General features: G+C 39.8%; 1 protein-coding gene across 4 annotated transcripts in view; it reads right to left on the bottom strand.

Moving 5' to 3' along the window:
- The window catches only part of FLT1 (fms related receptor tyrosine kinase 1), a 196477-nt gene that overhangs the window by 156802 nt on the left and 25603 nt on the right, over positions 1-14072 (bottom strand). For all 4 annotated transcript variants that reach the window (XM_032150567.2, XM_032150568.2, XM_032150569.3 and 1 more), the window contains exons 2-3: positions 12006-12102; positions 11388-11614 (exon numbers count right to left, since the gene is read on the bottom strand). In XM_032150567.2, the coding sequence (XP_032006458.1) occupies positions 11388-11614; positions 12006-12102 (324 nt within the window). The remainder of the gene's footprint in view (positions 1-11387; positions 11615-12005; positions 12103-14072) is intronic.

The following is a 14072-nucleotide window of genomic DNA, read 5'->3' as shown; positions in this document are numbered from 1 at the left end:
AACTCCTAGAATATAACAGGAGAAAACCTAGATGAACTTTGGTATGACAATGACTTTTTAGATGCAACACTAAAGGCATGATCTACAAAATAATTGATAAGCTGGATTTCATTAAAATTCAAAACTCCTGCTCTGCAAAAGACAACATCAAGAGAATGAGAAGACAGGGCACAGACTGGGAGAAAATATTTGCAAAAGATACAGCTGAAAAAAGAATTGTTTTCCAAAACATACAAAGAATTCTTAAAACTCATCAGTAAGAAAACAAACAACTCTGTTTAAAATGGGTCATTTCACCAAAGAAGACACACAGATGGCAAATAAGCATATGAAAAGGTGCTCCACGTCATGTCATTGGGAAAATGCAAACTAAAATAACAATGAGAGACCATTACATACTTACTAGAGCAGCCAAAATCCAGAACACTGCCAACAGCAAATGTTGGCAAGGAGGCAGAATGATAGGAATTGTCATTTGCTGCTGGTGGGAATGCAACATGAGACAGCCACTTTGGAAGACGGTTAAGCAGTTTTCTAGCCTTTCTATTGCCCTAAAATTGAGCAATCATGTTCCTTGGTATTTGTCCAAAGGACCTGAAGAATTACATCCACACAAAACCTGCACATGGATGTTTATAGCAGCTTTATTCATTATTGCTAAAACTTGGAAGCAGCCAAGATGTCCTTTGGTAGGTGAATGGGTAAATAAACTATGAATATAATTATATAATGAATTTATATGATGAATATAAAAATATATAAACTATGAATATAAAAATATTTATATGATGGAATATTATTCAGCAATAAAAGAAATTAGATATTAAGCCATGGAAAGACGTGGAGGAACTTTAAATGCATATTACTAAATGAAAGAAGCCAATCTGAAAGGGCTACATGCTGTATGATTCCAACTACATGAATTCTGGAAAAGGCAAAACTATGGAAACAGTAAGAAAGGTAAGTGTTTGCCGGCCGGGCACAGTGGCTCACGCCTGTAATCCCAGCACTTTAGGAGGCCAAGGCGGGTGGATCACAAGGTCAGGAGCTCGAGACCAGCCTGGCCAACATGGTGAAACCCTGTCTCTACTAAAAATACAAAAATTATCTGGGTATGGCGGGCACCTGTAATCTCAGCTACTTGGGAGGCTGAGGCAGGAGAATCGTTTGAACCCGGGAGGCAGAGATTGCAGTGAGCTGAGATTGCACCACTGCACTCCAGCCTGGGCAACAGGATGAGACTCCCTCTCAAAAAAAAAAAAAAAAGAAAAAAAAGAAAAATAAGGATAGGTGTTTGCCAGGGGTTGGGATTAAGGAAAGGATGACTAAGCAGAGCACAGAGGATTTTAGGGCAGTGAAAATACTCTGTATGGTACTATAATAGTGGACACATGTCATTGTATGTTTCTCCAAACCCATAGAATGTCCAACACCAAGGGTGAACCCTCATGTCAACTTTGTACTTGGGTGATTATGATGTCTCACTGTAGGCTCATTAATTGAAACAAATGTACCATTCTGGTGGGGAATGTTGATAATGAAGACTATGCATGTGGGGACAAGGGGTATATAGGAAATCTCTGTACCTTCCTCTCAATGTTGCTGTGAACCTGAAACTGCTCTAGGAAAAAAAAATCATACACACACACACACACACATACACATGCACACACATCTAATTTTTAAAATGAGAGCACTACTTCACAGGATTATTGTGAGGATAAAATCTGTTAATGAACGCAAAGTGCTTAGGATGGCACCCAGCATGGATTAAGACCCACTTAAATGTTAACTATTCTCCTCATTAAGCAATTTGTCCAAAGTCAAAGACCTAGTGAGTATCCGAACAGGGATTTGAAAGCAGTCTGAATCCTGGATCATGTTGTTTCAACTGCAGGTTATTAATTGACATTTGATGAAGGAAGGAAGGAAGGGAGGGGTGTTTACTGCTTTAGTAAGCTACCTATTTTGAACAACACAATCAGCTAGCCAACACAATTCAGCAAAAATACATCAAATGACACACAAATATTTTAAATAGTTAAAGGAAAAACTGTAGAATATTAGAACTGGAAGGACCATAAAGATAAAAACAGATCACCTCCTCATCTCCAAGCAAGGCAAGCATTTCATTATCATTGTTAAAGTTATGAAATGCCAGAAACTTAAAGCCTTTTCAGCTTAAGGGGATTTCTTCTGAAAAAGTCCCTTGCTAATTTTTCTTAAAAGATCACTTGAGGGAGAGTTTTTAAAATCCTTAAAACCATAAAATTTGGATCCATTGTTTTTCACACTTCTTGATTGTAGGGGAAAAATGAGAGAATATGGTCAATTTTATTGCCTTTGGACTTAATTACCATCTTTAGATTTCTTTTTCTTTTTTTCTTTTTTTTCCTTTTTTTTTTTTTTTTTTTTGAGATGAAGCCTTGCTCTGTCGCCCAGGCTGGAGTGCAGTGGCACAATCTTGGCTCACTGCAACCTCCACCTCCTGGGTTCAAGCAATTCTCCTGCCTCAGCCTCCCGAGTAGCTGGGACTATACACATGCGCCACCACACCCAGCTAATTTTTTTGTGCTTTTAGTAGAGACGGAGTTTCACCATGTCAGTCAGGCTGGTCTTGAACTCCTGACCCCAAGTCATCCGCCCACTTCAGCCTCCCAAAGTACTGGGATTACAGGCGTGGGCCACCACACCTGGCCCATCTTTAGATTTCATAATTCCACCACAGTCATCAACTTTCCAAAGCCTTAAGTTGTATCCAAGTGGCTTATTATTCAGGACTATGTTCATTCTGATTATTTTTGAGTACTTATATAGTTCTACTAAATGCCTGATGATGTATAACCGCGTTGTTGCTAGTAAGTCTTAGCAATGTGGCTCTAGAGAGATGGCATGCCAAATTTTTTCTGGTATGGATTTTAGAGAGCCCCAGAAATTGTTTTGTCTCTGAGGGAATGGCCTGAACATTTTACAGGTCCACACACCAAGTGCTAAGGATGAAATTACTAGGACATCCTAGGAGAATACAGGGTCTGGGGCAGGGGCCAAAGAGAGAAGATGCATTTGCTCCTGACTGCCAACAAGTCTACCAACATGAGTGGCTTCTGTCCCAATCATATGTCAGGGTCTTCTATAGTCAAGCTCCCTTGGTGTTTAATGACAGAAATGTTTTTAGAAGGGAAATGTGAGATGTCAGGGCTTAAAGATATCAAGAATGTCTTCCATCCAATTTTCACGTAGCTGGAAAGGAAAATGGTTAAGAGTAAAGTTACTGTTCTCTAAACTCTCGCCATGTGGTCCCAATCAGCTGTCTGCCAGTGATGGATAGAATGAATAATCTCCTTCATACTTCAGCCCTAGAGGGAGTGCACAGCCAGGATGTAGAGGGGTCTATTTCCCAAGAAAAAAACTGCAATTGCAAACAACATCATCAGTGTGTATTTTAAACCCTAGAAATATCTGTTTCCCCTCTTTCACATCTTTATCAAAATGAAAAAATAAATCCAGCAAAACCTGACCTTGTACTAGATTTTTGATGAAGATGTGTGCAGATGGGCCAGAAAATTCCTAGGAGTTCTTTAGAGAATTTGAAGGATAATTCTGCAGATGCACGTCAGTCTCAGGTTGCTGCCATTCTAGGAATCTCACCTGGGTTTCCAGACATGTCATCCAGAGACTGAGAGTCCCACCTTTGTTCACCCCAACATGTTCACCTGTCTCCTGAGCAAATGCATCCAGCAGGGATGTGAGAGGAAAAACAGGATCCATCACCCAATCTGTCTACATTTGTGGCCTCCTGGTAATGCAGGGACTCAAGCGACTCTATGGTAGGGACCCTAGACAATTCCTGATCAAAACTTTGGAAACCAGTTCCTACTGGAAGATTAGTGTTAGAAGAAACACACACTTCAGAAAATACATGGAAGGAGCCACATATTAGGGATAGAGGTGAGATGAGTAAGGGAGGGAAGCTCTTTGGATGGGCAGGGGGAGGAGAGAATGAGGCCGTGTGGAAAATGGAAATTTAAAACCAGAGAAGACTCTAGACATTAACCAAGCAATATTAGATAATGTCATGGATTTCCTAAGAAATCTGTGCCTAAAAAATTCAACCAACTAATGTGCCTATGAGTTTGGGTTTTATTCTGGGAGCTTTCTTGTTTTCTTCCTGCAAAATGTAAACTATTTTTGCTTATTTTCCCTTGGAGGAGAATTTTGATGAATAGAAACAATATTTTCTCTTTAAAGTTTCTCTCATGAAATTATAGTGATTCCATTGACATATTTTTGAAGCTTTGGCAATCTGTTCAGCCATGTGCTGCTCTCTGCCCATTACAAGTGCTGACCTGCATGAAAGCATGAACACCTTCTTTCGGTCTGGGGATGAAGGGCCCACGTTCCTGGTGCATTCCCACCTTACAAGGGTCCTTCTGATCCCCACACGGGAAAGTGGAGGCGGCAAGGCTCGGCGATGAAGCCTGCAGATTGCTACTCTGTTGATGTCCCTGCTGGTTCCGTGGAGATGTTTATTGGACTTGCCATACCAGTCTGGCAGATTGGGCAACAAACACCATCTGCCCAACCATCACCCAGCTGGGCAGTGTTGACTGAGCCTTCTGTGTGTGCCAAATTGTGTCAGATCTGGGAAGGGATCTAAAGGCAGGCAGTGCTGGAGCAACAGCCACGCCTCACAGAACACGAATAGGGCTCCCCATTAGGGGCTATTAACAGAGCCCTCTTCACCCTTAGAGACCCACTTCTGAACAATAGTTATTCTCTAAAAAATAAAACTCGTGCTTTAAAAAATACTCACAAATCCGTGAGCTATGATCCTAGAGAGTAACTGGGGGACTTCACAATTACAGGATTCTGTGACTTTGCTTTTTGTGTCTCTCACAGAACAAACAACAGGGCCTTTTGTGGAGTAGGTATGTAATCAACATCTGCAGACAGATTCCTGCCAGTGGAAACTCCTGGGCCAAGCCTCCGAGTGGGAAAACTCAGTTCAGGAGTGAAATGAGTGGATTGCACAGAACCACCAAAAGCAGTGGACCCAAATCAGCTAAAGGAGAGGGCTTCTTTCCACTGCCACGTTTTCTCCAGACCTGTTTCATTACTGGTGTGCCCCTCCCCCCACCCCACCCCCGCAAAAAATCACAGTGCTTACAATTGGCACTGCTTACCTAAATAATAGATACGGCCTATCCTGGTAACTTTTAAACTTATTATGCTAATTTTCACAATAAGAAATACATTTTACGTCAGACCCATTACACACACACACACAAAACACACACACACACACGAGCATGTATGTACTTTACATTTATGCGGGTAAAGTGGATATATGCGTGTATAAAATTGAAACAAAAATAGTTTTACTAAACAACACTTACCCTTACTCTTTGCAATTTACTTGGATATTTTCTTTTCTATTTTGGGTTGGTTTTTCTTTTTTGAGACAGTTCTCACTATGTTGTCCAGGCTGGAGTACAGTGGCTATTCACAGGTGCAATCACAGCTCACTGCAGCCTCAAATCCTGGGCTCAAGTGATCCTCTTGCCCCAGCCTCCTAAATAGCTGAGACTACAGGTGGATGCCCCAGCTCCTAGTTTTTTTTTTTTTTAATGCAGATTGAAACCCATTCATTTGATTCCATAGCCCATTAATAAATTTGGAGGCATATTTTTAAAAGCCCTGCTCAACTTAGTAAATTTTTCCTTGAAAGAAAAAGAAAAATATTAAATTCTAGATTATAAAATTTTAATAACTGTATAATCTATGTTCTTAACAATTAAAACAACAACTAACTCATAGTTTGATGTCAAGAGCTGCAACTCCAGTACAGGTGAAATAGCCCTAACCTAGCTGGATCCTCATCCTGGTTTCTCAATGTATGAGCTCTGTCCAGCTCATGCAAGTCACTGAGGCTGTTTTCTCATATATAACATGGAAGAAATACCAACTCCCTTTCTCTCAGAGATACTTAAGTAAAAGCTCTTAAGGAAATCTGAAGTTCAGTACAAATGAGTTCATTGAATCCTCCTCAGAATCACCACTGCACTCCAGCCTGGGCGACAAAGCAAGACTGTCTCAAAAAAATTAAAAATAAAAGTAAAAATAAGAATAAAAAAAGAATCCTCAGAAAATCTGCACTGGTAGGATTTGCTCAAGGTTTCATAGCCAGGTAGAGCCTTTTTTTCCCCCCGCTAAACACATTTATATAAAAGCATAATTATTATTCTCTCCCAGAATATCTAAGTTGTTAGAAATTCTACTGCTTTCAGTTATATACCCAATGCGTCCAGTAATGTTTCTACTTCAAATTATGCTGCTATGCAAATCTCATGAGTTTTATGCATATGGGAAAATCAACTGTGGAAAAATTTGTTATAGAAATGCTCCAACCCATTGACTTTAATAGAGCCAGAGAGGAAAATAATCAAATAAAGAGAAACAGAAGAGAAGAGATGAGTTTCTTTTACAGGGATGAACTAGAAGGGATCCACCCAGCCCTATCATTTTGCTTTTCGATTATAATTTTTCAAGAGGAGATATTATATTTAAATAGGCCCTAGAAGCTTACGGCTGGTGAGAGAGATATATAAGCTAACTTTACAGTGTGGGGAGCTCAATACCCTAAGTTTAAGGTCTTGCTAACTAAATTAAAGATACTGACAAGTGTTAACTACTTCGGAGATGCCATTAAAAAACTCGTCTGGTCAGTTTTCTCACTTTACAGTCATAACTCATATATTACAATAATATTTTCAATGAAATCCTCTAACTGTGAGAAAATGCTGATCTGGAGCCAATTTCCTGTGTACACCAGTGTCAGAAAAGAAGTGCAAAAGTGCTCCTTTTTCTCTCCAAGGGGATGAAGTTCACCTAAATAGCCCCAACATTACTATTCTTCTAGAAATTAGTAGAAGAATTGTACTCTGTTTTAATTAGGAGGTGCTTTGTAATTTGTTTTTGTTTGTGACCTGGTGTTTTATAGCTATAATTAGATTCAATTCATTTTTAACAAAGCAATTTTTACAAATGCATATCATCTTTTCCACTATTATGATTCAAAAGCCATACCAAGGGTATATCCGGAGAGAATGATGATAATGATGGTGCCTTTGCATCAATGTAATTTAGTGTGGCAAAGCTCCACCTGGCTGTGGGACCAAGTGGCCCCTTCCAGGATTCTGAGTGTCACGTTGATTCCCCTCTTTCCCTCAGCCATTCAACCTCTGATCACCAAGGCCAACGAATCCCCCAATTCTGTCAACTCTCCTTCCCCACCACGACCAAAGTGAACTCAGGACACCACCTTCCACCTGCTTGGTTGCACAGAGCAGGCCCCTATCTGGCCTTCCTGCCTCAGTCTTGCCCCTTCTGATCTCCTCCTGCCACTGAGAATGTGAAGGGAAAACCTGACCACCTTATTCCAGTGCTAGCACTTTCCCATGACTCCCCACAGAGCCCTGATGTGAAGCGGATTCTTGGTCCTTCGCTTGTAAAATGAAGAGAACGATGCTTCATTGGATGGTTGTGAAGATTAAATGGCATCAAGTAAATGAAACCATTTGTTTAAGTGAAAAGAAACAAATGTAAGAAATTATTATATTAGCGGAAATTTAAATTTACTAGATAATTCGGTAATTAAGTAAAGTAGTTAAATATAATTACTTGGGTACGTAAATTGATTTAATACATTATGCTAGAGGTTTGGTGGATTTACACAAGCTGGAATGATAAAGTGCTGATATTGATTTTTCTGTACATTACATATCAGATATTACATCCTAATCAGGTGGGAACAGCGCCTGTTACACAGCAGGCAATCAATAATGCCTAAGTAATAGTTTGTTCATAATTCACATGCTGGGTTTCGTGACATGTAGACAGAGCTACACTCCTGATTCTTTTTCTTAAAACCCTATTAGACTACCAATCTACCTTTTCAAAAGACGTGTCTACATAGGGTTACTCATCCTTAGAGAAAAATAAAATGAAATCCCAATAATCTGCAGATGCTTATTGGGGCTGAAATCCCCCAAACAGATTCTAAAGTAAATATTCAACAATAATAAATACATGATAACCAAGTTAATATCTAGCGAGTAATCACAGCTGTGTATTAGGAAATGGTTGGAGTTTTATTAATGCCAGAGACAATGCTCTGAGTCATCAGAGATAAGTTTTGTGCTCCTGAACTAAAATAAACCTGTCATGGAAGTGTTCGGTAACAATGGAAGCAGAAGATCAAATTTTCTCAGAAAGAGAGTTAATAAAATGATGAGAGAGATATATAAAATATTAGGCTCCTCGGAAAAGTTATGAGTGTTTAATGGATTACATCACAGCTACCTTGGACTTTAATAAGGTGTGATTATGAGACCAATATCACCCTAACAGGAGACAAATAACAAAATAGGTGTTACTGTTCATAGTAGTACAGTTACAGGCTCATAGTAACTGTTTCCTAAATATTTGCTGATTAAATTAATTAGCAAACAAGATTCAGAAGGCTCTTCTATGGTTACCATTATTGATTCCAACATCTTTCAGTATCAGTGCTATTTAAAAATAGTGGTCTCATGATATTATCATAACAATTTTTCCACTGAGTTCATATAATATTCGTAGTATATGTATGTATGTATATGTGTGTATTCCATAATAATCTATGAAATACAATGCATTTCACAATCCTTCCTTATCCAAAAACAATCTATGTGATAGATAATTTCCTAATGTCCAACAAATTATGCAAGTGTTTTATGATATTGGAACTTGTAGTTTTTTGCGAATGGTTGTGGACTATTACAGGAAGGCAGACATGATAAATACATGACCTAACAGCCACTGCTCCCCCACAATCCCACAAGAGACATCAATAATCAATCATGGCACTTTTTCCCACTAAGCCTGGAATTTATTCTCAATGTCAATTTTAACATAGTATTCCACAAAGCACCTGTTAATCCATTCATTTATTCATTTAGCAAGTATTATTGATTTCTTAATATGTGCAAGGCACTGTACCAGGGAAGCACATTACAGCTAAAAGTAACCAGGACAGACATGGACTGTGCCATCACAAGACTTAGATTAACAACGGATTTGACACTCAAAGTCATGATTGTTTGCCAGATCTGCTCTGTTGTATAGTTGAAATGGAACTAATTCTAAATAGCAGTGTCTCTTCTTTGTGACAGTAGGGGACTGAGTGGAGAGGCTTGCACTCCCTGGCTTCATAAAGCCATGATGTCTATTGAATAGTTTAGGAGTTAAAGGTGAAAATAGCTGAACACTGTTTATCAGAAAAAAAGAGATGGTTTTCTTTTTATTCATTTAAGTGTTCGATTTGTAAGTCAGACTGATAAACCCACAGGAGAAAGTTTTATGAAAATATTAGAATGAATAAATGTTTCTCCCACTCCCCTATAGAGACAGGGGCAGTCTGTGACTCACTGCAGTGTTTTCCTTTCTCCACAGATGTCGGAAAGAACACAATATGCTATGTGGAATTAGAGAAAGAGAACAGATGGCTGAGTACATGGCTTTTTCCACCACTATCAAAGCGTGTTGTCTTTCCCCCTCAGCTGCAAAATTACCTCTCTCAAAGTCTCTGCTCTTAATGCTGCACCTTCTCTACCCTTCCTCATTCCTGCCTGCCATCCTTTCATCCCTGCTTTAGAAGTGGGCTGACTTCCCCAAGCAAAGTTCCCCGGCCCACCTCCCACTCATATGTGGAAGTGAGCTGATTGCATCCCTTGATGGCAAACTGCTTGGATGGTTAGTCCCTTACAGTTATCTACCCCCTGGACAAGCACAAAATGTCAAAACAGAATTTGGAGGATCGGGGACATGAAAGTGGCTCAGTCAAAATCAGGCTGATAGCTGCTACAAAAAGGTTACTGTCAATAACAGGCAACTGTTCTGCTGTCTCCTAAGACTAATCCTGAATCTGGATATTTACATGTTATGCTCAGGGAAAACACTGTCTACTTGCCTTATTTCACAAGTTAGAAAAAATCTCATGGCCAGGCACGGTAGCTCACGCCTGTAATCCCAACACTTTGGGAGGCTGAGGCAGGTGGATCACCTGAGGTCAGGAGTTCGAGATCAGCCTGACCAACATGGTGAAACCCAGTCTCTACTAAAAATACAAAAATTAGCCAGGAGTGGTGGCAGACGCCTGTAATCCTAGCTACTTGGGAGGCTGAGGCAGGAGAATCGCTTGAACCTGGGAGGCGGAGGTTGCAGTGAGCTGAGATAGTGCCATTGCACTCCAGCCTGGGTGAGAGAGCGAGACTCCATCTCAAACAAAACAAAACAAACAAACAAACAAACAAACACTACCTCACTAAAACGTTAATTCGATTGTACTACCTCCAATGCAAAGACCCAGGTCTTGAACTCACCAGAAGGTAGACCCACAATGTATATTTAGCTATTGATGCTGATGGTTGGTTGTTTTCTTTTGTGTTTTTAACCTGATTCTGTGCCTGAAGTGCCTACTAATATTGCTTTGTGTTCTCTACAGCCTTGTTTGTGTGTGTGAGTTTTTTTTCTTTAATCCCCTCAAGATATGAAAATTGACTGGAACTAAACAAGGAAGAAGAAAGTGACAGGCCATTTTTATTATCCTTTCTCAGGGTTCCAAGTGAGTTTCTACTTCTTAAAAGATTTTGCATTTTTTCCCTTTGAATGTTACTTCATTTGTTCATTCTCTAAGGAAGGAAAAACAGTATCATAAAAATTATGAATGAATGGAAATGATTTTTTTACAAGTACCATAAAAAATGAATCAGATATGATTCATTTTTACCCTTTACCCTTTGCACTGTATCCTGGTCAGTGCCAGTTCTCATGTCATTATAGTAGTTCCTCAGTGAACATGAAATAATACAACATTGTCCATTGGAGCCAGTTATATAACACTCAAGATAACGGCAACATTGCGTTTATTAATTTAGTAGAAACAACAATATTTTACAGTTCCAACATATAAGAGAATGCGGCTGTGTTAAATGACAAAAATCATGTATTCTATTTTGGGCTTCTCAATAACTAAGAAACAGAACTAAAATCCTTTTATTCACTTATTCTTCCAACTATGGGCCACATACTGTGCTAAGAGCTGTGGGTACAGAGGTGACCTATACAGACAAGTCTCTCTCTTTGTGGAGCACATAGTGACTGACTGGGCCTTGACAATTCTGGTTAAAATTGACATCCATGAAAGTGTCTATAACTAGGATGGAATCTCTTTCCTAACCCGTTTCTTTCACACTCACTAGGAAAGCAACCTTTCCAATGGATTACGGTAGATTTATGACTCATTTGCAAAGCAATAGCAAACAGAATGTAGAAAATGGAAGTCTTACCACTAATAAATATATAGATTGCAGATTCTGTGTCCTTCTTCTTTGAAGTAGGTACAGCTAGATATTTGCAGCTGTAGAAGCCAGTGTGGTTTGCTTGAGCTGTGTTCAAGGTTAAAGTACTGCAGAATTGTTTGCCATTTCTTCCACAGGCAGATTTAGTTATGCTCAGCCTTTCGCTTTCCTTACTCACCGTTTCAGGCAAAGACCATTTATGGGCTGCTTCCCCCCTGCAATCACAGATAAGAAAACAAAACATATTTATGGCTGGGCCCTGGGCTCAGCACCAGTTCCTCAGCATTCATTTTATTAGGAAGCGGAGGTCCTCTCTTAAGTGTAGTCATCTTCCTCTTTACGGGAAAGCAACACATTCAGAAAAGCTGTAGAACAATACTCAGAAAAAAGATGCAGAACTATTTGGGCATCCCTTCCCCCATTTCCCTGAGTGAGTAATGCCCTCCCTTCCCCATGAATCCCCGTTCATGGGAAGCTGGATGCATATGGTTTGCACTTTGCAGATCACAGGAGATCACTGAGGTCCCTACCTTTTTATTCTGCCAGGGAATGATTTTGCCTTAGGCATGGCAACTAAATTATTCCCAAACCAACACAGTCACTTACCTGCATTGGAGATGCAGTGTCTGGCCTGCTTGCATGACGTGCTGGGTGCCTTTTAAACTCAGTTCAGGATCTTTTAATTTTGAACCTGAACTAGATCCTGAAAAACAAATTTTTAAAATGTATTATTTGTAAATTGCCTTCTTACCTTTTTTTAAGTTATCTTTCCATAAAGGTGAGTTTTTCATTTTTAATTTATTTACATCTTTAATTTACTTGCATCTTTAATTTATAAGCAAAAGATACACTAATACAAATTTCTCTTAATTCACAAATTTTTTCTAGCTCTACCCTTGCTCATAAATATTATATATCCTTTTATACCAAATGACCTAAATAATATCCAAAAGCCTGTTTATGTAGAATGGTAATGGATTCATATAGGTTCAATGCAATTATATTAAAATATATAACTTGTTATAATATTCAAATATGTAGTAACTTAGTAAAAACTCTCAAGAATAAATGTCAGTGTCATCCAAAATATATTTTCAATACTGAACTTTTTCCAGTGTGGGTCGTCTAGTCCTATAGGCCTGTCTCATCTTTCTTTTGTGAATAAAAAGTACAGAAATTTTCCTGGGCTCTGGACTTCATGCAATCATTAGTTGAGCAATGATATTTTTGGTCAATCATTTCCCTTTCTGAACCAGTTTCCTCATTTGGAAAACTAATTTTAGAATCAAAATCAGTTTTAGAAGCCATTTGGTTTGTCTTACATAATCTATGAGTTCCCTCTATAATGGTACAGTCAAAAGGGAACTGTTCACACGCTTACGTGACATTCGACAAACATCTCGGAGGATTGTTGTGAGGCAATAAAGTGAGGTGATGAAAGTGCTTTAAAATCTACACATCTCCATATGATGCAATAATGACATGCATTTTAGTAACCAGCTGTATCACCCTAGACAAGTCATCTCTCTTTCCAGATCTCAGTTATCTTATCTGTAAAAAAGAGATTGGACTAGACGACCTTGAAATCTCTGCCCTTCCATTTCTCACAGTCCCAGCCTGATATAGCTTGGATGCTGACCCTCCACTTCTGATGGTGATCGTAATCCTCAGTGTTGGAGGTGGGGCCTGGTGGGAGGTGTTTGGGTCATGGGGGTGGATCCCTCATGCATGCCATGGTGCTGTCATTTAGATCTGATTATCTGAAAGTGTGTGGCCCCTCCCCACTTCTCTTGTTCTTGCTGCCACCATGTGATACACTTGCTCCTGTTTTGCCTTTGACATGAGTAAGGGCTCCCTGAGGCCTCACTGGAAGGCAAGCAGATGCTAGAACCGTGCTTGTACAGCCCGGAGAACTGTGAGTCAATTACACCTCTTAATAAATTACCAAGCCTCAGATATTTCTTTACAGCAATGTAAGAACAGCCTAACAGACAGCCTCATGATTTTTTGAACCATAGGTGCTACAGAGGCTGAGCCTCCCTTGAAGCTATTACTGACCAATCAGAATACTATCACTAAGGATCTCTCTCGCCTCCTTCCTCCCCTCATCCCTCACTCTCTCTTCTCACTCTCCCTATTCTTCACCAGCCTCCTCCTCCTCCCCTCTTCCCAGGCAGCTGCAATGCCTCCGAAAGGCAGCGGATGAGGGGCCCAGGATTAGCGTTCCTTAGGCAGGAATAGAAGTTAGCAGGAGAGAGGAAAGAAATTCTTGGAGGGAGGAAAACTTAGTATTTGGCACCAATCTCAGGGTATAGTTTTACTTGAAAAAATCAGTTTAAACAGTGGAAGCAAAGGTAGAAGCTCTAAGTGAATGGTCATGCAGGCTTTACCATTAGGTCACAGATCTGTGAGATGATGCGTGTGTCAAATACCCTGGTTATACCCAGCAGTCCTCTCCAGCATTTCTCTTGGATTTGACTATCTCAAAAACTGGATTCAGTTAGAAGCTCTGCGTTTGAGGCTTAGCTTTTCCACCTACTGACTGCATGACCTTGGCATCACTTAATTTGCTGCTCCTTAGGCTCCTCCTGAGTGGAACTGGAAAGCCTACGAGCCACCTCACAGGCAGGGTGTGTGCATTCGGTGCTGTGCTGTGGAAGAGGCTGGCTTGCT

This window comes from Hylobates moloch, unplaced genomic scaffold, assembly GCF_009828535.3.
Source record: "Hylobates moloch isolate HMO894 unplaced genomic scaffold, HMol_V3 SCAFFOLD_4, whole genome shotgun sequence".
NCBI classification, from domain to species: Eukaryota; Metazoa; Chordata; class Mammalia; order Primates; family Hylobatidae; genus Hylobates; species Hylobates moloch.
This window is presented reverse-complemented; position numbering and strand designations above follow the sequence as displayed.